Source organism: Rhinatrema bivittatum, chromosome 4 (assembly GCF_901001135.1).
Source record: "Rhinatrema bivittatum chromosome 4, aRhiBiv1.1, whole genome shotgun sequence".
Lineage (NCBI taxonomy): Eukaryota > Metazoa > Chordata > Amphibia > Gymnophiona > Rhinatrematidae > Rhinatrema > Rhinatrema bivittatum.
In genome coordinates this window covers 230,389,179-230,412,948 of record NC_042618.1, presented here as the reverse complement: position 1 = coordinate 230,412,948, position 23,770 = coordinate 230,389,179, and the positions used below count along the sequence as shown (strand labels likewise).

General features: G+C 42.7%; 1 protein-coding gene across 11 annotated transcripts in view; it reads right to left on the bottom strand.

Annotated features, from left to right (window-relative positions):
- The window catches only part of ADA2 (adenosine deaminase 2), a 113,623-nt gene that overhangs the window by 31,731 nt on the left and 58,122 nt on the right, over positions 1-23,770 (bottom strand). For all 11 annotated transcript variants that reach the window (XM_029599862.1, XM_029599854.1, XM_029599851.1 and 8 more), the window contains 4 exons: positions 19,108-19,333; positions 16,218-16,428; positions 7,531-7,658; positions 4,811-4,901 (listed from right to left, as the gene is read on the bottom strand). In XM_029599862.1, coding sequence (XP_029455722.1) covers positions 4,811-4,901; positions 7,531-7,658; positions 16,218-16,428; positions 19,108-19,333 — 656 coding nt within the window. The remainder of the gene's footprint in view (positions 1-4,810; positions 4,902-7,530; positions 7,659-16,217; positions 16,429-19,107; positions 19,334-23,770) is intronic.

The window sequence follows — 23,770 nt, the reverse complement described above, 5'->3', positions numbered from 1 at the left end:
TGGATCCCCAGTCTCAGGTTATGCCCTCTGAGCCCCACCTGCCACGCAAGATCCCACTCATAGAGCACACTCTCTTTAAGGAATTTAAGATGGACCAGGCATCTATCCTGGTCCTGCACAGATAAATAGGGGAACATTAGGGGGCACTATCTCACACATCCCTCACTTCAGCTTGGACCTGCAGGCTAAGCATCCCATCCAGGAGAATCCAAGACATCCCATTCCCCTTCCTCTGGTTTTCCACCAGCTACGCTTGGGAACGGGGACCTAGTGACATGTTCACCCCCATCTCTTAGGATTATCCTCAAGAGCATCATGACCACCACCTAGTGTGCCATTCATGCAGTTCACATCCCAATTCCTTTAACAAGTCTTTTGCAGCCTCTGGGCTCAAATTCCACCCCTATGGAGCTTTATGGACTAACTAGGGAACCACAAGTGACGTTTCCTCTATAACCAGCTGTACCCACTTCCTGGTATCTTTGATGTAGTGCTCCTCCTTAGCTCCTCTATATCCTCAGTTGCTGGAGTCTCCATAGAGCCATCCTCTGGGCTCTCTGTGGACTCTTCCTCCTCTATACAGTCTGCAGCACCTCCCCCTTGACTCTCTGAAGTTTCCTCATCTGTAAACTCTGCAGCGCCTCCCTCTGTGTTCTCTGCAGTTTCCACCTCTGTACGCTGTTGCTGGCTTCTCTGCAGCCTCACTTCACTGGGGTTTCTCCATGGGTTCTTCATGAAATTTCTCGCTTGCCTTTCCATACCCTCTCTCTCGAGCGTTGGCTCTGGACTCCCGGTAAGTATTTGGGTCTTCCTCAGGACCTTCTGTAGCAATCACTTCCAACTTCTCAATACTGCCTCCTGGGCTGTCTGTGTTGCCCTCTCCAGGGATTTCTAACACTCCTCTCTCAGGGTTCCTCACTCTCCCTTCTCTGGGCTTCTCACGGGAGCAGTCTCTGGACTCCCGATAGTGTTTGGGCATCCTTCAGGGTCTTCATCCGGACTACCTGTAGCGCCATCCTCTAGCTACTCAATGCTGCCCCCTTCTGGGCTCACCGCAGCCTCTCCTCCTAGGGCGCATTGCCAGAGCTCACTGAGCACCTGGTCAATCTCTGCTGCAATCACCTTTATCTCTGCCACCGTCTGCACCATCCATCTCCCTACCCAGCCAGAGACCCTGGGAGCGGGCTTTCTGGCTTCCGAGCCTCGGCTTCTCTCTTGAGCACCTGTGCCTCAGCCTCAGGAACTCTCTTCCCTCTGGTTTTGGAAAGCTGGGCACTCCTACCAGCCAGACATACATGGCTGCACTCCTTCCCCTGCAGGGTAGCTTGCTTTGTAGAGGAGAGCCCCTCCCTCTTTCCATTCACCACAACCCATTCTAGCAGCTTTTCCAGGGCCACATCCTGTTTCCTGTTCAGCACAAATCTGATGCACTAGTGTTCCTTCCTCTTTTCTTTTTTCAAGGCAAAAAAAAAAAGTAAAAAAAAACGAAAACCTGCATAACTAGCATTGACTAAATCACTTTTTTTTAATTAAACTTTTCATTTTCAAAAAGATATTACATAGTTTGTATATTCAATAATAATTAGATATATAACTTCCAAGATTAATTTCATTTACATTCTGTGAAACCAAGAAATTAACAACATTAGTAATTACAGAAGCTGGCTAGTAAGAAAGAGAGCAGTATATAACTAGATACTTTTAGCTAATATTGTGTCTGAACCATAATATTTTCAATTCCTCCCAATAACTCAGGTAAAGGATGAAATTAGGAGTCTAGGTACGTCCGCAGTTGTTCTGGATAATCAAACACATATCTCGTGTTCTGATATAAAATAACACACTTACAGGGAAATTCTAATATGAATTTGGCTCCTCTTTGTATGACCTTCTCTCTCTCATTGTCAAAAACTCTTTTCTTCTTAATTGTGTATTAAGAGAAACATCAGGAAAAATTCTAATTGGAAAACCATGAAAATGAGAATTCTGATATTTGAAATATGATCTGAGAAGAAGATCTCGCTGGGAAACATCTGCAAATTGAACAATTAATGTGGCTCGAGTTTTTATTTCCATATCAGATGATTCCTCAAGAAGTTCTGATAAATTTGTATCATCTTTTTGATCTTCCTGCTGCTGTTCCGGTAAATCACCTCTTGCAGCTCTTTGAATAATAAATAGAATATATCCTAGATATTACAGGTAATGTTGTATCTGTATATTTCAAAACTTTTACTAGATAACTTCTAAATAATTCTCTAGGAGACAATAAATGAGTCCTAGGGAAATTTAGAATTCTTAGGTTAACTCTCCTAATTTGATTTTCTAATTGCTCCAATTTGTTTAAATGCATTTTTTCTGATTTAATTAGGTTTAATTGAACTTTTTCCATCTCACTAGTTTTAGAGCCTAAGTTATTTACTCAACCTTCTAACTTTTCCATTCTTATTTGTAATGTTTTATTATTATTCAAACCTTCGTGAACCACCAATTTCTTCCAATGTAAACTTAATAGGTACTATTACAGGTATACCAGCTACTGCTCCCCCTTGCCCTTCTTCCATCCCTTTCACCTTAGAGTCCAATACGGTACTGGATTCCTGAATTTGATCTTCTAAAACCTGATTATCAGGAGATGACAGAGACCAAGTTCAGGTTCGGATCCTCGAATAAAAATTCTCCTCCTCCTCTTCCCATTGGTGGTTCTGGTGTTACTCACAACCGGTGTTGAAGTAACTGTTTTCCCTGACTAAATCACTTTTAATCCCTATTTACCTCCAGCCGGGCTTCTCCCATTAGCTGGTACAAACCTTCCACTTCCTGGCTGTCCCTGCAACCTGGTCCACTCACAGTTTCCTCTCTACCTGAAACTTTTAAACTTTGGGATTTTTTTTTTCTTCAGAGCAGCCTGAGTCACACCCTTTCACAAGCTAATGTGCTCTGTGCACCACTGCATTCTGTACTTTGTTTTAGAGTCACTGGCCCCCTGTGTTCTGTACTACAGGTCATCTTCACAACTCTTTCTGTACTTCAAACAGACACTTTCTTGGAGGCTGGGGGGGTTTTCTGTGCAAAGCTTTAGAAGTAAAAACCCATGCATGACACCATATGTGGGAATGAGCGGTGTTTCCCACAGGACTGGAGACAAACTAGTCTGATTCTAGCCTATCTTAAAACACTTATCTTTGTTACAGCTTCACAATCACACAACAGTAGACTGTCTTCCCTTCAGAACAGTGTACTCTTTACTTATAGTTCAGCTTCATCTCAGCTCAGTGTTTGGACAGCGTTGTGTTACAGGAGCTGCCTTCCTCCTAGAGACCCGGGCCTAGTCTGGTTATCCCCACCTGGATCCCAGCTCCTATTCCTCGGTCTCTGGTTATGCCCTCTGAGCCTTACCTGCCCTGCAGGATCCCGCTCTTAGAGCATAAACTCTCCTTAAAATAATCTAGCCTGGTCCTGCACAGGTAAATAGGGGAACACTAGGGCACTGCATCACACTGGGTCAGACTGAGGGTCCATCAAGCCCAGCATCCTGTTTCCAACAGTGGTCAATCCAGGTCACAAGTACCTGGCAGGATTCCTAAGGTTGATAGATTCTATGCTGTTTATCCCAGGGATAAGTAGTGGAATACCCCAACTCCACCTTAATAATGGTTTATGGACTTTTCTTCCAGGAACTTGTCCAAACCTTTTTTAAACCCAGCTACACTAATAGCTTTCACTAAATCCTCTGGCAAAAAATTTCAGGAGTTTAATTATGCATTGGAGTATAACAGTATATTCTCCTATTTGTCTTAAATGAATCACCTAGTAACTTCATTGGATGTCCTCCAGTCTTTGTACTTTTTTTGAACGTGTAAACAACCAATTCGCTTTTACCCATTCTACTCCACTCATTATTTTACATCTCCCCTCAGCCATCTCTTCTCCAAGCTGAAGAGCCCTAACCTGTTTAGCCTTTCCCCTAGAAGAAGACTTATTTCAAGCTCTGGCTTTCAGAAATGTATGTTATTGTTTAAATGAATTAAAACAACTAGCTAATAAGCAGGAAAATACACACTTTTCTAATCTTGACTTTTTGGGTAAACCTTAGTAAATACTGCTTTAATTCATACCCTTTGCTACACCCCCAATTATTCAGCCTTTGAAATCAGCTTCTGCAGTTCAACCAGCTGGTGCAAAGCCAGACTAAGGGGTACGGTGATAACTAGGGGTTGGCACAGGATGCAGTCGCTCAGGGCATAAAACCTCCTGGGGGTGCAATAATTACTGTGGGCTGGTAAAAAAGATGAAAAGCCAGGAACAGTGCTGCCTTTCTCCTCTTCTTTATTTTTAAATGTTTTACTTAGTTTATTTTAATTATATTTTTATGGTTGTATTTTAAATATGTACTGGTATTTTAAAATTTTATTATTTTTACTAGCTGCTTGTGTATTTGAATTTTATGTAATTGTTTTTTGCTATGTTATTTATTTATACATTGTAAACCACTGTGATTGATTCAGAACAATGGTATATAAATATTACAAATAAATAAATAAATAAAATAAATACCATCCAGGTTGTGGGGGGAGGAAAGAGGAAAGAGGATTAATATGGAAGAGGGGGCTGGAGGGAGAGAGGAGCAGGGATTAGGGTGAGGTCACAAATATGCTTCCCTGGATCCTAAAATGTATAGTTATGGCTCTGCCACGAATGTCTCCAGTGTTTTCTTAACAATCTCAGCTTCCTGGACTTCCAGAACTCCAAAATTAACTGCAAGGTCAAAATATATAAAGGTCTGTTATAATTTTTCAAAATGTTTTACCAAGTCAAAGCCTGCAAGTGTCTCAGGAAACGCCTCCTTGAGATCCAGGGCTGCCTGAATGGCTTGTTTAATCATGTCCAGATCCTGGTGCCTGACAAAATAGAAGCGAGAGAGAGACACACACACACAAGTGTAACAGCAGGTGGCGCCACACCATTGCTGATGAAAAACACAGCAGTCAGGCCTGTTCCATCCAGCTCCATGGGATCAAGATTACCTTTGTTCCACTGCTATAATGTTTTCTGTCTGCTCCCTTAAATGTGAATTTTCAAAAAAGTTACGTAGGTAAAAATTAGCAGTTACACAAGTAGAATAGCATACATACGAGTATATACTATTTTAGAAACCTGATTTGTCCGGATAAGTAGCAGTTTTACAGTTACTTAGCCAGATACATTGGTACTTATCTGGATGAGTGCAAAAATATATTCATGTGGGTTTTTTTTTTTTTACATGCATGCACATGTTCCTGGGTACATTTACCCGTATTTTATAATCCGTATACATGCTGATTATAAAAACCAGAGCAGTTTTGTTTGCACCCATATAGGTGTGAGTGCACACACGTTTTAAAATTATCCTTAGAGGTTTATATAAAACTTTTTTTTTTTTTTTTTGTGAAACTTTCCCTCCGAGCAGAGGGTAAAGATGTGGTGGCAGAAAGTCAGCTGTGGCGGCTGGGGTAACAGAGCAAATGGCGCATGGATAGAATAAGGAATTTGCAGAGGGCAATATTTAAACTGTCCACACTGATACTAAGTCCATGCGTACTTTTTACCTGTAGACTTTCGCCAGTTCTCAAGGGGGAAATAAAACTGCCCTGAGGGTGAAAAGTACATGCAGAAATCTGTCCCTGCTTTTTCCACAAATCCGCATCCCAAGTACATTTCTCCCTTGAAAATAACATGTGTAACAGTTAAAAATGCAAATCTACGTGTGTGCGTTTCCTCTCCCGAACTAAACACACCCCGGGAACGCCCCCTGTATATGCAGGTAAAAACACTCGTGCTGCGGAACACACAAGCTTTCATGTATTTATTTAGTCATTATTTACATTTATAAAGGGCCTGTCACTAAAGGGCTCAAAGCAGTGTGCAATCCAACAGAAAATACACACAAACAAAAGCACAGAGAAAAAAAAACCAATTTAAGCAACTTTAAGAAAACAGAAGGGCAGAACAACAGAGTTAGGATAAAATGCAAATGAAGCCAATTCCAACAGCTAGTTCCCAGTATTAACAATTCCCCCCAGTCTCAGTTTTCACCTTGAAATCTAATAATCCAAACTAATGGTTCATCAGAAGCAGCTGTACTTGCAGAAATGACCAGTTATAAAACTGCCTGATAGGCAACTAATCTCACACACATAGGTCCTGTGCACGCGCGAGTTCGCCTGGCCTGGGTGCAGGTCTTCCCGGGGAGGGGCTTACATTTATGCGTGTGCTTTTGTATTTTCAAAAAGCATGCACCTAAAAGTTCCTGAAAAGGTTAGGATAAAAGCCTGAACTGGGCTCCTTACGGTAGAATGAGGGAGTTGTCTGTGCACTCCATCACAGGGACATTTACTATATTGTTATTGTAATTCAGTTTACCCATGGCTTTCTGACCCTCAAGCCCAAATCCAATATGCGTTACAATAGGCCTTTTTGGGGGGGTTTCCTAGTTGGGAACATAGTAGAGGATGTAAATATAATATACATTTTATAGTTAGTGATATTTTTACCTTAGAAGATTGTACTTTGAATGTCCTAGTCATGTAAAATCTATCATCATAAATGCATAATTTGTAATTATGTGGGGGGGGGCATGGACTGGGGGGTGCAAGGCTGTAATACTAATACTCTTGAACCAGCTCTGGCTCAAGGAAAAGCAGGATTCCATCCGGAGCTGTGCTGCTTTGAGTCAGTGGCTCTTCCTACCCCCACACATACATTTTATATCAGAGAGTCTGTGTGCATGTGTCTCTCTCTTTGCCACAGATACACACACTCTCTTGCTGTCAGACCAAAGACATAGCCACATACTGAGAGTGAGAGAGTGCATAAGGATATGTCTTGTCTTTGCGTCCCAGAGAAACTGTGCTCATGTGCGCATGTGTTGTCTGCATCAGCGAGAGACTGCGCGCATGTGCGTTGTCTGCGTTAAAGAGATTGTGTGTGTGTGTGTTGTCTTTGTGTCCGAGAGAGACTGTGTGTGTGTGTTGTCTTTGTGTCCGAGAGAGACTGTGTGTGTGACACTGTCTGGAAGTATGGTTGTCTCATTACTTATTGATTTTTTGACAAGAGACATTAACAGCAGACCAGGAATCCAGGATATAACTATGAAAAAGTAACCAAACTTGTAAGGAGGCCCAACCAATGAATAGATAGAAGGGGTCTGCAGCTCAGTTTAAAATCTGAAATTTTTGTTGGAGATTTTTTTGACTCAATTCTGCCAGATTCCAGATCACATGATGTACCTCTTCAGGGTCAACTTGTCATGATTTTGGGGGCTACTGAAGCACATGCTACAGGGAAAGCGCACAAGGAGGTCACACGGATAACCCTGTGGGCTGGTTCTGAAAAAAATCCCCCAGGCTATTTACTGCCATTCCCCTCTGTTCACATATGCACACTCCCCTAACTCCAACTAATGTTCACCCTTACTTCTACAAAAGTTTCACTGCTCACGATCCATATGCGAACATACTTCACCTTTCCTTCCTATTGTAAGCATGGTACCTGTGTGCTGTAAAGATGATCTTTGCTCCTAGGAAATCGGGATGCTCTTCCACAAACTGATTGGCAACATCTCTATAAACTGCCATAGACCAGGACTTGTTGTGGATTGTTCCATCCAGTTCATAAACCTGTGAAAGTGACCATATAGTTAAAGGCGGGGGAGGGGGAGCTCCATGGGACAGACTAGACAGGAAAAGAGATAACGAGCATATAAAGCAGCTGATGCCCTTATCTATAGAGTGAAGAGTGGCATAATCTTAAATTAAAAAAAAAAAAAAAAATAGGAGGCTGCAGCCACTAGACAAGAAAGAGCAGCAGAGACTACTGGGAAAAGAGAGCCAGCCTGCAAGGGGAGGAGACAGAGAGGTCAGGGGTTTGTACATAGTAATGTCGTCAGAAGACGACCAAATGGTCCATCCAGTCTGCCCAGTAAGTTTCTTTTGGTAACTGCTGCTCCGTGCAGGTTACCCCTAAGCTTTATGTTAAGGGTAGTAATATTTAACCATCAAATCTAAGCAACTGTCAAACCCATAACAAAAATTACTGCTAGCAATATTTTTATGGGGTGAGCAGCCTTCTTGATCATTCAGAAGCTTGACTGTGCTTTGCTTTTGCACTTGGCAGTAGCAGCAGTCCTGTTTTTTTCCCCCTAATGTGTGTGTGTATCAGTACCCTGGGACCATAAAACTCGGGGCCCAGCATTAGCTGTCTGAATCCAGTTCCCTTTTTCCCCCTCCATCGAAGCAGAGAGAGCGATGATGTAGTTGCGTCAAAAGAATGAAGGATAATTGATCTGCAAAAGCAGAAGCGTCTTATAAATAATTGCTCTGTACCACCACCCAGCCATGAATTTGTGACTTCTATTGCATAGGCTGATCACCCCATCTTTATTGCTGGTCACCCCAAGCCTTATGTTAAGGGCAGTAACTGCCGCTCCATGCAGGTCACCCAGTCTGAAATGTTACACCTAAAGTTCATGGTGGGGGGTGGAAGAAAGAGAAAACATGGATGCAGTGGGGAAGAGAGTAAGAGAAGGAGACAAAAGTGCATTAGAAAGAGAGGAGAGAGAATTCAGAGAAACAAGATTGAGAAGAGAACAGATACAGAGAAATGTGAGTGTGATGCTATTTTCTGTAGGAAGGAGAAGAGTGTGACAGAAAAAAAGCAGATGAAAAAAGTGACAACCCCCACCCCGAAGACATTGGATGCAATATTTTAATTATCACAAAATATCTGCAACAATGGAACTTTTTCTTGGGATGGGAGGGGACTGTGTTTCAGATAAATGCCCCTCTGGCAAGGTCTAGATTGGTTTCTTGTGGCTTTCTGCACCAAGGAGTATCTAAAACATTTCTGGGAGCGGACTGAAAAGATTTTCAGCCAAGTCTCTTTTCAAGTGTTTGAAGTGGAATGTTTGGGTAGCTTTCTGCAAATCAAGGGGCTGATGTAAGCACATAGTTTAATGCATACGATAAAAAAAAAATTAACTCCTGGTGCAGTAAGCTAATGATATGCTAATGCATCAAGAGTTTAAAAAAAAAATGCACAAAAACCCAAAAATGTGCATACAGAAAGTGCTTGTGAGGATGACTGAGCAAATTGTGTGTGCTGGAGCAGGAACCACACTGACTCCAGCCTGTTCTCATGCAACTTTCACTTTTATTAACAGAAACTAATGCTAACAATCACTGCCTACCTTTGCAGTATTCTTGCAGTTTCAGCTTACACGCAGCTTGGTAGATTGCTTTCTCTCAGGACAGTGTACAGCACAATACTCACAACACACTTTTTTTTTTTTTTTTTTGAGAGAGAAGGTCAGGAGCTCCTACCTCCTGGAGAGGTAGGGTCCCCTGATCCCAGCTGGGCTCACACTCAATGTGTCCCAACAGAGTTCTCCCTGCCCTCTATGGGATTTAAGGTGGATCGGGCTCAATGCCTGGGTCCTGCACAGATTCAAAGGGGAAAACCAGGGGCACACTGCCACAGTACTTAATTCTCATAAACGTATGATTTGTACACATAAACCATGGATAGTGTGCATAAAACATGATTTATGCACACAAAACGTTTTCCGCGCAGAAAGTAATTTTAGTGCAGAAAACATGCTTCATGAGCACAAAGCACGTTTTGTGTGCATAATATCCCAACTACAAGTCCTGCTTTCTGTTTGTACAGTAACATTTGCCCTGGAAACTTTATTCACCTCTGACTAGGAATTAAGTTTCCAGCGCAAAGAAAACACGAGATAAGCCAGCACATCTCTCTGCCATCATTAGCTCAGGATTTGTATGAGAGGGCCCTAACCTGTACACACAGGGCCAGATTTTTAAACCTACGCGCGGGCGTAGATTTGTGCACGCAACCCGGCTTACACAAATCTACACCCAATTTTATAACATACAGGCTCCCATAGTCGTACAGAGCCTCTTACATGCTCTCACATACATGTTCACATTCCCACACAAAACACACAAGCTCTTATATGCTATAATTCACATGCAGGCTCCCACTCCCATACACACATACACTCCCACTCTCACATGCTCTCTCTCGCACAAACACACCACCAGGCAGGCTCCCATTCACACATGCACACACACCCCACCCCAAGCAGGCTCCCATTCGTACATGCACACACCCCACCCCAAGCAGGCTCCCATTCGTACATGCACACACCCCACCCCAAGCAGGCTCCCATTCGTACATGTACACACCCCACCCCAGGCAGGCTCCCATTCGTACATGCACACACCCCACCCCAGGCAGGCTCCCATTCGTACATGCACACACCCCACCCCAGGCAGGCTCCCATTCGCATACCCATACACACGGACACAAAACCCATGCAGGCTTCCCATTGGGAGCAGAAGGGGGAGCCTGTTCTGCTGCTCTTCCTCATGTGCTGGCCCTGTACTATTCAAAAATTGTGGGGCTAGCACTTCCTCTATGCTGATCTCATGCATCACAAGATCAGCATACAGCACTTGCTAGCATACACCATAGATGCATAAATATGCATGAGATAGAATTACATAAATGGAGGCAGATCATGCAAATCTCTCTCATGCATATTCATTGTGGATATCCTGAAAACTAAAACTGCTTGTGGTTCCTGAGGACCAGAGTTGTCATCCCTACTATAGTTGATCCAGAAAATCAGACACTGTCTGAAAAATAACCATCACAATAGCATTAATAGATGTCTTGGTCACTGCTAAGACTCCATTAAGGAGAAGAATGTGGTGAATGTGGAGCAATATTAAAAATTAAAAGCAACAGAAGAGGGTCAGCACTGTGCTTTAGCAGCACTGTGTGCTTTCATGCTGAAGACCTGGGTCTGAGTCACATATGCAGGAGGATGACATTCAGGACCAGATACATATTTACTAGGAATGATGGCAAGAGAGGACACTGTAGGGTTCATCCCAGAAGGCTTTGTGCTTGGATTACAAAGCACAAATTTCAGGGGATTCTGAGGTGCACAATGAGGAGTGTGAAAGGGGAAGACACCCAATATCCAAATATAAATAGGCTGCTATTTGTTATATCCCTTTAGAGAGGGTGAGAGTTGCATTCATGGATTAAGAGGTCCAAGAACTAGTCTCCTGAACCTCCTCATATAATGCAGCTATACATACTTCATTTTTTTTTTTTTTTGCCCAGCAGTTTTCTCTTTGCTTTTTTGGGTTTCTAGCTCAACTAAGAACTGGTATCTGTTCAGTTATGGTGCCATGAGCCTTCATTTGCAGCTATCTGGGGTTTCCCCCCTATTTTTGTATCACTTCCCAACTTATCCCAGCCATTTCAATGACAGTCCTTGGCCAGGAACACAAACTGCAGTTCCCTCCATTTAATGTGGACCCTTGGTCTGGCTACTGGGTACCACCACTGAGCAATGGCACAGACACCCTCCTCCTTCCATGCAGAGGTTTTGAATGGAGTCTCCGCAGCATCCATAGCCCCAGCTGGCTTGGGAAGCAGAAGACCCGACTCGGGAATTGACACCAGGTCCATTTGCAAGGTGATACTGAACATTTTCCATTAGGTAAGCATATAAGAACAAAAGAAGTTGCCATACGGGGTCAGACAGAGGGTCCATCCATCAAGCCCAGCATCCTGTTTCCAACAGTGGCCAATCCAGGTTACAAGTACCTGGCAAGTTCCCAAATATTAAATAGATCCCATGCTACTAATGCCAATAATAAGCAGTGGCTATTCCCTAAGACACTTGATTAATAGGAGTTCATGGACTTCTCCTCCAAGAAATATCCAATCCTTTTTTAAACCCAGCTACTCTAACTGTCCTAACCACATCCTCCAGCAATGAATTCCAGAGCTTAACTGTGCGATGAGTGAAAATAATTTTCTCCAATTTGTTTTAAACATGCAACTTGCTAACTTCATGGAGAGCCCCCTATTCCTATTATCTGAGTTCTAGTCCTCTCATAGTTTTATAGACCTCTATCATATTCTCCCCCCTCCCCCCCCCCCAAGCTGAACAGCCCAAACTTCTTTAGCCTTTTCATCTCCTTTATCATTTTGGTCACCCTTCTCTGTACCTTCTCCATTGCAACTACATCTTTTTTGAGATGCGGTGATCAGAATTGCACACAGTACTCAAGGTGCGGGCTCACCAGAGAGCACTACAGAGGCATTATGACATCCTCCATTTTATTTGTCATTTCCTTCCTAATAATTCCTAACACTCTGTTTGCTTTTATGTCCGCTTCAGCACACTGAGCAGACAATTTCAATATACTATCCACTGTGACACCTAGATGGTACATAATGGTACATGGATGGTACATAAGAATAAGAACATAAGAACTACCATAATGGGTCAGACCAAGGGTCTATCAAGCTCAGTATCCTGTTTCCACTGTGGCCAATCCAGGTCACAAGTACCTGGCAGGATCCCAAACAATAGATAAATCCCAAGTTGCTAATGCCCAAGGATAAGTAGTAGCTTTTCCCAATTTTGTCTGGTTAATAACAGTTTATGGACTTCTCCAGGAACTTGTCCAAACCTTTTTTAAACCCAGCTTCACTAGCTGCTTTAACCACATCCTCCAGAGCTTAATTGTGCATGGAGTAAAAACCTTTTATCCAATTTGTTTTAAATGTGCTACTTGCTAACTTCATATAGTGCCCCCTAGTCTATTACCTGAAAAAGAGTAAACAGCTGATTCACAGTTACCCATTCTAGTCCTCTCATGATTTTGTAGACTTCCATCATATCCCCCCTCAGCCATTTCTTTTCAAGCTGAACAGCCCTAACCTCGTTAGCCTTTCTTCCATCCCCTTTATCATTTTGGTTGCCCTTCTCTGTACCTTTTCCAGTTCAGATATATCTTTTTTGAGATGGATCAGAATTGCACACAGTACTCTAGGTGCAGTCTCACCAGAGAGTGGTACGAAGGTACTATGATATTCTCCATTTTATTCTCATAGAAACACAATGGCAGAAAAAGACCATATGGCCCATCTAGTCTGCCCATCCATCCAATTTATGTAGCCCTTACAATTCCCATCATTCCTTCAGAGATCCCTTGTATTTATCCCATGCTTTTTGAATTCAGATACCAATTTCATCTCCACCACCTCCACTGGGAGGCCATTCCATGCATCCACCAATCTCTCAATAAAGAAATATTTCTTAAGATTACTCCTTCACCCTTATCTCATGGTCCCTTGTTCTAGAGCCTCCTTTCTGTTGAAAGAAGTTCACCTCCTGTGCATGGAAACTTTGGAGGTATTTAAATATCTCTCTCATATCACCCCTATCTTGTCATTCCTATAGGGTGTACATGTTCAGATATTTAAGTCTGTCCCACATTCTCTAGAACGAAGACCACTGATCATTTTAGCAGCCACCTTCTGGACCAAATCCAACAGGTTTAAAACCTTTTGAAGATGTGGTTTCCAGAATTGTTCACAGTATTCCGAATGAGGTCTATGCAAGGGCAATATCACCTCCCTTTTTCTGCTGATCATTCCTCTCCCTTTGCAGCCAAGTATCTTTCTGGCTTTTGCCGTTGTTTTATTCACCCCCTTCAAATCATCAAATACTTAAAAATACTAGCTCGGTTATTAGCATTGCGACTTAATAAATTCATACCGGGATTAGTGCACACCGATCAAGTTGGATTCGTGCCCCACCGCATGGCGGCGGACAATATCTGCAAAGTTATAGATCTTATCTGGTGGGTGCGGAGGGAACGAATACCGGCAGTGTTACTATCTCTGGATGCTGAAAAGGCGTTTGACTTAGTGCACTGGCCGTTTTTGTTTCAAACCTTGCAAAAATTGGCTTTTGGGCCCTACTTTATTAATTGGATACAAAAGTTATATGATCAACCCAAAGCGAGGGTCAAAGTAAATAATGGCTATGGTCTGGCGTTTAACATTGGCAGAGGCACCCGACAGGGGTGTCCATTTTCTCCACTGCTGTTTGCTCTTTATTTGGAACCTCTGACCACTAGGATCAGAGCCTCCCCTGATATACAGGGAGTGCAGTTGGGTGACACTCAATATACTCTTTCTTTGTTCGCTGACGACGTGTTATTAATGCTGACAGATCCAGAACAGTCCTTACAGGGAGTGATGCACGAACTTAATGCGTTTAGTAGAGTGGCGGGACTTAAGGTGAATGTTGAGAAATCAGAGCTACTCAATATCAACCTGGACCCCACCGCGGTGCAATCCCTACGGGAAAGGTTCCCATTTAGATGGGCAAAGTCTCATGTTAAATACTTGGGAGTGCAGCTATCCCCTAATTTAGCGGGGTTATACTCATTAAATTACCTTCCACTTATTCGACACCTCACACTGGACATGAGCAGATGGAATAAGAAAAGTTTCTCCTGGCTTGGCAGGGTAGACATTACTAAAATGAATATACTAAGCTGTTATATCTTTTTGCCTCACTACCAGAGTATATTCCTTCTCCGATTCTACGTAATTAGCAGAAAAAAATTTTCGATTTGGAGTAGGCGGCCGCCGAGGTTATATCTGCCAAAATCGCAGGGAGGTTTGGGGGTTCCCAATCTTCTGGGCTATTATACAGCATCTCAATTGAGAGCAGTCATAGACGTGCATCGAACGGCTGCCCCAAAACAGTGGATATCAGTAGAGCAATCAATTGTAGGGCCTATGGCGATGTACGCCATGCCCTGGCAACCCCGACCCACCTGGCGAAAGGTACAAGCTATACCATGATCGCTGGATGTTACTCTTAAAGTGTGGGCCCACAGTCGATGCAGACTCCTTGGGGATTATACATTTTTTTATCAAACGTCCCTGATGAATAATGTCCGGTTCCCAAGTGGGTACCAAACTCAAAGGCTACACTACTGGCAGGAGATAGGGATCACCACTATCGGTCAACTACTTCTGTCTTCAACTTCTCCTGCATGCCTGACGTCGCCCAAGAATCTTCTCTTCATCAGCAGAGGCCCCCACCTAAGACCTGCTGGCCCCAACACCCAAGGGCTCAACCTAAAGGGAACATGTGCTGGTATAGGTGAAGCAGTAGTAGCACCTCTGCCTCGCCCAACTCGACCAGCCAATGGTGGGGACCTGCAGAGTGGAGATCTGCAGGTTGCATCAACTCCACCTCAGTCCAAGGGTCCACATCCACAATACATACCAAGGGTGCTCAATTTATTTATAAATCTCCTATGCGGAACAGTGTTAAAGGCCTTAATGAAATCCAAGTACACTACATTTAGTGCTCTCACTTGATCCAAGTCTCTGGTCACCCAAAGAAATTGATCAGATTCTTCTGACAAGATTTAACTCCGGTAAAACCGTGCTGCTTCAGATCTTGTAACCTATTGGTTTACAGAAACTGCATTATCATCTGTTTTAGCAGTAATTCCATTAGTTTGCTCACCACAGAGGTCAGACTAACTGGCTTGTAGTTCCCAGCCTCCTCCTTACTTCCACTTTTATAAACAGGAACCACATCCGCCTTTTTCCTGTCCTCTAGGACTACTCCAGCCTCTAAAGAGGCATTGAAAAAGTCAGCTAGCAGAGCTGCTAGGATATCTCTAAGTTCCCTTAGTATCCTCAGATATATCCCATCCGGCCCCATCACCTTATCTACTTTAGGTTTAGTTAGCGCCTCATGAACACTCAGTTCTGAAAATCAATTAAGGTATACCTAATTTCCAATCTTATTTGGGTTTGTTTTATGTAGTTCTGCTCCAGGCCCTTCCACAGTGAACACTGAACAGAAATATTAAGCAATTTTGCTTTTTCCTCATCAGCCTCTACATATTCCTCCACTTCACCTCTGAGTCTGACAATACCACTTCTTCCTTCTATTACTAACATATCTGAAAATAAGTCTCATCTCCCCACCCCCATTTTACTGTATTTGCTATTTTTTTTCTTCCATTTGAATTTATATTTGAATTTGTAACTCCTAAAATGAAACCTAACATTCTGTAACTACAGCACGGGTTATTTTTCTCTATATGCATCACCTTGCACATGTTCACATTAAATTGTATCTGCCATTTGGACGCCCATAATGTTTTCTAGGAAAGAAATGTAGTGTAGCAATGAGAGAATTCCTACGCTGTGCTGAGTTGGGCACATGCCAAGTACCAAAATTCTGAATTCTCTTCATAGCTGAACTCACAGAAATATGGGTAATCCTAAAAAAATGAAGTGCAACTTACTGGGTAAAGCATGGCACGCATCTCAATATACTGAATGTTGTCTTCATACAGTTCCAGCAAGCCTTCATAGTAATAGTCCTTGAAGACAGGTGCATAGGAGATGAGGTCACTGGCGGTAATAAAACAGTTTTCAAATCTCCTCCATACGATGTTCTGCACTGGATAGGTCGTCTCGGGGCTGTCCGTCACCAGGGTCAGGTTCCTCAGCAAACTGCAAAAGGCATAAAATGGAGACGCGCAGAAGGTGAGACGTAACCTGCAGAAACCACTGGAATAAGCTCCTAAGCAGTCAAATCAGCTGCAGAGATGCTCTTTCATTTTTAAACAGCAGGGAAATCTCAATGACATTTGTTTCTTTGTGTTTCACTTCCCATCTGAAATGGCACATAAAACGAAATGTCGTTTCGTTTCTGCATTTTACCATGCACTAAAACAATTTAGAGCTCACTTAAATGCAGAAATGAAATAAATTTAAAAAGCAGTAAATGAAATGAAATGTAATTTTTTCCCATTACATATGCATAATCAGCTTTACAGTCTGCTCCATCAAGACTTGGTCTATGTTGTCTTAGAAAAAAACTGAGAAACATCAGTTTCCTTCTGAAAACCTGAAATAGCGTATAGGAACTGAGTGCACATGTGCATTGCCTAGGGAACCTTGCATCTAATCAAGCCATTGAACTTTTTAGTATAAAAAAATACTCTTTATGCAACTCTTCTTCCAGGTTCTCCTTCCCAAGATGCTCACACTCTGATCTGCTCTTAAGAAAATGTAAGGACACTTCCATAAAGAATGTGCCTTTTTCCTGAGAAGATTAGACTCAAGATTTGCAAAGCTATTACTTCTAAGTAGCAAAAAGAAGTCACCTTGCAGAAATGCTAGAATTAATACCAAAGTTACAAAATGAATAGAAGGAAATAGAAAATGTCGACACTGGCATCACTATTTTCCCTAGCAGGCTCACGTTTCCTGTTCTACATGGTTCAGATGCAAGAGAGGAGAGTTCAAGATCATAGAGGGCATTGTACTACCCTGACAGGCACTAAAGAAACCAGCAAGGATGCAAACTCTCAGAAGATTTCCTTTCCAGCATTCTGCCAAGTCGGGAGCTTCCTAACAATTTAATAATACCAGATTTCAGATTTATACAATACGTCCTTTCAAATGGGAAATTCCACTGTGCTTTTATATAAATCTTCAAAAACATGCACAAAGTCATTACTGGGATATAGGGCCAGATTTTCAAAGCCCATAGAGAGGCTGCAGGCCTGTAGGCACTTTATACCTGTGCATCTGCAAGCTCATTTTGAAAGGGAAGCTTTTCACGGAGTTTCCCTTTCAAAATGTCTTACTCAGCGGGACCCACAGAGAATCCCTTTGGAAACTGTTCCCCTAGAGAGCATTGCGGTATGATTTGCATGATGTGGGGACTAGATGGCTTAGGCAATGGTCACAGCATTAGAAAACCTTTCATGCATAGGCCTCCATTTTAAATCCCAGCTCAGGTGGCCTATGTGAGGTGGTGGTCTCAATCAAGTTCCAGGTGCCACAGCAGAAGCTTTCACACCACAGCTCCTATCAGATTCTTACAAATCTGAATTATTCTGCACAGCTCCTCACAAGGCCACAATGAGAGAGAAATCTGCAGGACAGCTTTCAAGGTGGAAAGGAAGAAGGAATAGTGTCATGTATCAATTATACTTGGTGAACCAGGGCCCAAAAATACAGCAGCTTGCTCCAGGACATGCATAGTTAGTAGGGGACAGTGATATAATCTTGTATCCTTCAAGACTTCCTTGACCCATAATTAACTTTTCCGCCCCTGACCTTGAGACCTCAAACTGTTTTTATGATTAGCTCAAATATGTAAATTAATTAACCATTCTTGGGCCAAACTTGTGATAGAAACTGCAGTGAAGGTTCATAAGATATCTATAGACAGACATCTATATAGATACAGACATATATATATATATATATATATACACACACACACACATATATATATATACACACATATATATATATATATATATATATATATATATATACACACACACATATATATATATATATACACATACATATATACATATATACACACACATGCATATGTATATCTTATGAACCTTCATTGCAGATATCCTAAAAACCTAATTGGAACCTTCAAAACTGGATTTGAGAACCACTAGACCACAGTTCCTCCCTCATCAAATAGCCTTGCTTGTTCTGTTCTAGTACATGTGATGTTCTCTATGCAGAATGAAATGGTTTGAGGTAATAAATCAATGGTGTTTATTCAACTGACAAGTATTTATTTCAGACAAGAGGCACTCATCCTAGGTGAATACTTAATATCCTGGAGTTGGCTAGAAAGAGAAGCAAGCAGGAAAGACTAAAGAAGTTAGGACTTTTCAGCTTGGAGAAGACACAGCTGAGGGGGGATATGATAGAGGTTTTTAAAATCATGAGAGGTTAGAATGGGTAAATGTGAATCGGTTATTTACTCTTTCGGATAATAAAAGGACTAGGGGGCACTCCATGAAGTTAGCATGTGGCACATTTAAAACTAATCGGAGAAAGTTCTTTTTCACTCAATGCACAATTAAACTCTGGAATTTGTTGCCAGAGGATGTGGTTAGTGTAGCTGTGTTTAAAAAGGGATTGGGTAAGTTCTTGGAGGAGAAGTCCATTAATTAAGTTGACTTAGAAAATAACCACTGCTATTACTAGCAACAGTAGCATGGAATAGACTTAGTTTTTGGGTACTTGCCAGGTTCTTATGGCCTGGATTGGCCACTGTTGGAAACAGGATGCTGGGCTTCATGGACCCTTGGTCTGACCCAGTATGGCATGCTCTTATGCTACTCTGCATTTCCTTTCACATACCTGTTATCGAACTCTGAAATGTTGCTCAGCTGTTTTCTGTAGGTCTCAAGTAAAACCCATTCAGAGCAGGTGGGTGGTGGCTTGACTACGGGAGCCGGATGGGCAAAAATGAACCGGACAGTGCCCAAGCTGGTGAAGCAGATGTAGCAGTTGGGCCGGTAGGTAACATTTTTCACAAGCCAGTCAACGCCAAGAATCCCGAAGTCGTGTAAGTGTAAAGCAGCACCTGCAAGAGGCAGCAGGGAAAAACACAGAAACACGTGAAGATGGAGTACAGTTCAGATTCAGTCCGGACACAATGTATTTGAGGAGATGTAGATCACACTTACAGCTTTAATCTGCCCCCTCCCTCTGCATAGAGTCGCATTATAAAAAAAAAATTAAGCCTTCCAGTTACTTACCTGATTGTTCCTCACTTTTAACCTGGCAGTTTCCTCTTGCTCCTTTGGGCTTCTAGCACAACCAGAGTTTCCACTGGAGGTTTTTTAACCCCAGTTTCTAACCTCATTGCTGTCTAGCCCAGCCCAATGCAGGGACAGTCCTTCAGCTGAAAGGCATACATCACAGTTCCCTACAGATCGAGGCACGAGTGCATTCTTAAGTGAATCAGTAGGTGTCACTGTGGCACAATGAATGGGGCTACCTCCCTTCTGGGGTAGAAGCTGAATGCTACCTTCACAACATTCACTAGACCTGTCTAGCTTGAGGGATCTACTGCACCTCAGTACATGGCTCTTCCAATAAGCCATCAAATTGTCCCCCAGCACTGTCTTTTTTATTATTATTACTTATCAGTTCACGCATTTATAGAATTTGCTACAAAATTTGGGATGTCATCTTTCCTAACATCAAAGTATGGGGGAGGTTATTATGTATTTTGGATCCAGCAGTTTCTTACTGGTCCTTTGGACTTCCAGCCCAATGGGAGCTATGGTGCCATGATGAGCTTTAATTCATAATTATCCTGGGTATCTCATCCGGCCTCATCTCCCTTTCTTCTAAGCCAGTGATGACGAACTCCAGTCCTCAAGTGCCACAAACAAGCCAAGTTTTCAGGATATCTACAATGAATATGCATGAGAAAGATTTGCTTGCACTGCCTCCACTGTATGCAAATTTATCTCATGCATATTCATTGTGAATATCCTGAAAACCTGGCCTGTTTGTGGCACTCAAAGATTTGAATTTGCCATCATTGTTCTAAGCCAACCATCGAAGCAACAGTCCTCGGATAAAAGGCCAGAGAACCTCCAGAACCGGGTATACATGTACCCTGTTTTTCTAACCCAACAATAATTTTTGGACGTCAAAGACAAAAACATGCCCTGGGCTTTACATTTTCCCCACAGACCGCATTTCTGTGAGATAAATGTGCTGAAGGTTTTGTTTTCTTCCCTTTCTCAACATCTCTACAGTGGACGCAACTGGACATGTTCCATCTCACGGAATCTGCCTCCCCTGTGCTGGTCATTGATGGTACATTACGCATCAAACATCATGAGTCTGACAGCATGGCATATGGGATAAAGGGACAAGGGACAGGAGGGAGTTCTGTGCTCCACTTCTTCTCTGGTGCGGAAAATGCACTGAGCTATTAAATATGCATCAGGCAGATTTTAGCAGCTGACTGGAGCCCAGCGGCTTTGAACCAAGTTCATCTGCAGAGTCCCAGCCAGAGACAGCAAATCTAGAAACAGATGTGGCTACAGCAAGAATCCAAAGAGTGGAGAGGGCTGCAAGGGTTGCCTCTTGAGGCTCAACATGGACATGACTCTTCCATCTTTGCATCAATAAAAAGCATTTCACTCTTTATTGCTTTTCACAAAATGACAGAGAATTGACTCCATTCAGCCAATTAGACCTGGAATTTGTGAATGATAATTAGCACATGAACGAGCAGTTAGAGGAGAAGAAACATGTGATATCCTGCCAATTCATGTCATCAGGGCCAGAGCTAGATTTTTTTGCTGCCTTGAGCAAACAATTACTGTGCTACCTCCACCTTGTTCTGGGTTTTTTGGGGGTTTTTTTTTGTTAAGGCTTAATTTTTCATGTTTTTCCAATCAGGATTTTACAGCCTGGCACCCTGCCCTCCCTACGGCCTACTCTACACACACACACAAAATTAAAAATAGGGATGATAACTTTGAAACATATGTGCAAGCGCCCATACATACATGTATATGGACATGCAAAAATCTACTCCTGCATTTTATAACCTGTGCGTATTTGATATACACAGGTTATGAAATACACATAAATGCACCCTGCAACATGCATGTGCATGTACAAATAACACATGAATACATATTGCAATTATCCAGATAAATTCCAATTTATCCAGCTACGTAGTGTCACTTCTCCGGATAAGTTCTGATTTATCCAGCTAGGTCCAGCCCTGCCCAATTTCCAGGGGTTAAAACAACCAGCAGTCCCATCATGACAGGGGAGTTACTAGTGGTGTGCCACAGGGATCAATCCATGGACCTGTTCTTTTCAATATTTTTGTGAGCAATTGTTTTTAATCAGATAGACTCTGGAAAAGTCACTACTTATCCCTGGGCATTAAATAGCATGGGATTCTGCCAGATACTTGTAATCTGGACTGGCCACTGTTGGAAACAGCATACTGGGCTTGATAGACCCTCTGTCTGAAACAGTATAGTAACTCTTATGTTTTTATGTAAACTGGTGGATAAGGTGACTGCAAATGCCAGACAGATGCTTGGGTGCATAGGGAGAGTAATGGTCAACAGAAAAAAAAAGAAGGCAATATTGCCCCTGTATAAGTCCCTTTGAAATTTCATTACTATAGGAATAGACAATCTAAACATGTACATCCTGGAGGAAAAGTGAGATAGGAGAGATATGAGCGAGACATTCAGGGCCGGTGCAAGGGTATTAGGTGCCCTAGGCGAACCTTCTCCCTTGCATACCCCCCCGGTCCCAGCCATTGTTGTCCTCTCTGTCTCGCGGCTCACTAACGATCTCCATCCTCCTCCCCCAAGCAGAGGAAGCATTGGCTCAGGTGACTTACCTGCAGGCTGCAGCCTGGATTTCCTCAGCGTAGGCAGGCTAGGCAGATACTCTGCTTCCCTCGTGGATATGGTCAGTGGGGCGCGGACCATGGGGTGGGACAGGTCTCTTCTTCGCAGTGCCCTGCTGCACTGCTCCTGTTCCACTCCTCCTAGAGCGTGCGCACAGCAGATAGCACTAGATTCCCTGCTGTGTCTGCGCACTCGATTACAGATAGCCTTCTGTTTGTGGGGGAGGGGGGAGGGGGAGGGGCACCAACTCACCAATAGAAGTGAAGAGAAAAGACGCATTTAGGGGCAAAGGCTGACTCACTGAGAGAAGAGAAGCCTTTAGTCGGGGTAAGGACAGGTCACTGAAATATCCTGCCAGTTGCCACTGATGCAGTAGCGGATGTCTTCTCGGCATGTCAGTTGCCCTGATTAATTTATTTGCAGTGTGACCATCATTATGCTGGCTGGTCTTGCTGCCATGGCTGTTGCCCTTAGGATCCTGGTGCCCTAGGTAGCTGCCTAGTGTTTCCACTGGTCCTGGAGACATTTAAATACCTACATAATATCCATGCAGAGGAGGTTGGCCTCTTTCAAAGGAAAGGAGGCTCTGGAAGGAGAAGTCATGATCTGAAGGTGAAAGGGGTTAGACTTAGAAGTAATCTAAGAAATATTTATTTAGAGAGAGGATAGTGGATGCATGGAACAGCCTCCCCATGGAGGTGGTAGGGACCAGAACATATCTGAATTCAAGAAATCAAACTCAAGGAATCTCTGAGGGAGTAGTAGATATTGTAAAGCTGAGAAGTTGGTGTGGATGGGTAGACTAGATAGGTTGTATTGGTCTCTTTCTGCCATTTTATGTCTATGTAACAAAGGAAAAATAGCATCACCACCATTCTTCATAAAAAATCAAATAATAAAATCATGAAATGCAGAACAACAAACATCGATCATAATAGAAAAACCATAGTCATAAAAAGAATATTTCAAAACAGCTGATGAATAGAATATCATCCAATAATTAAAAACTCATATAAATTTATTTTTAGTTGTTCAAACACCAATAAAATATTTCAAAATAGCAGACAAACAATACACAATAATTAAAACTAATAAGGATAAAAAAAAAAAAGCCCGTGCTCAGACCTTTTGATTTCTGGTCACACTGAAATTGTCATGGATTGGTTGGGGATGAGGGAGAGAGAGACGCACAAACTTTCTTCTCTCTCTCTCACATATACACATAATATCTAATTCACACGTTTTTCGTCTCACACCTATGCTGATTCACATATGCTCCCTCTCTCACATACACACATGTTCTCCCTGTCTCACTGTTGCGCTCTCTCTCATACACATACTCCCTTTCTATCTCACTCACACACTCCCTCTCTCTTGCTCTCACACAAACACACACATATGCTGACTCTCTCACTCACTCACACTTACCAGGGACTCTCTCTCGCCTTTGTTTGTTCAGCTGCTAGTGGGAGAGACTCCAGAGGTCCCCCTGGGGCTTCTCTTCTTTCAGATGTGGGAAGGATGGGTTCCGCTGGCAGCCCCACCCAAGGGCATCTTGCTCTCTCTTCTTTTTTCAACCACAGGTTGGATGACTCCACTGGCAGTCACTCCAGGGC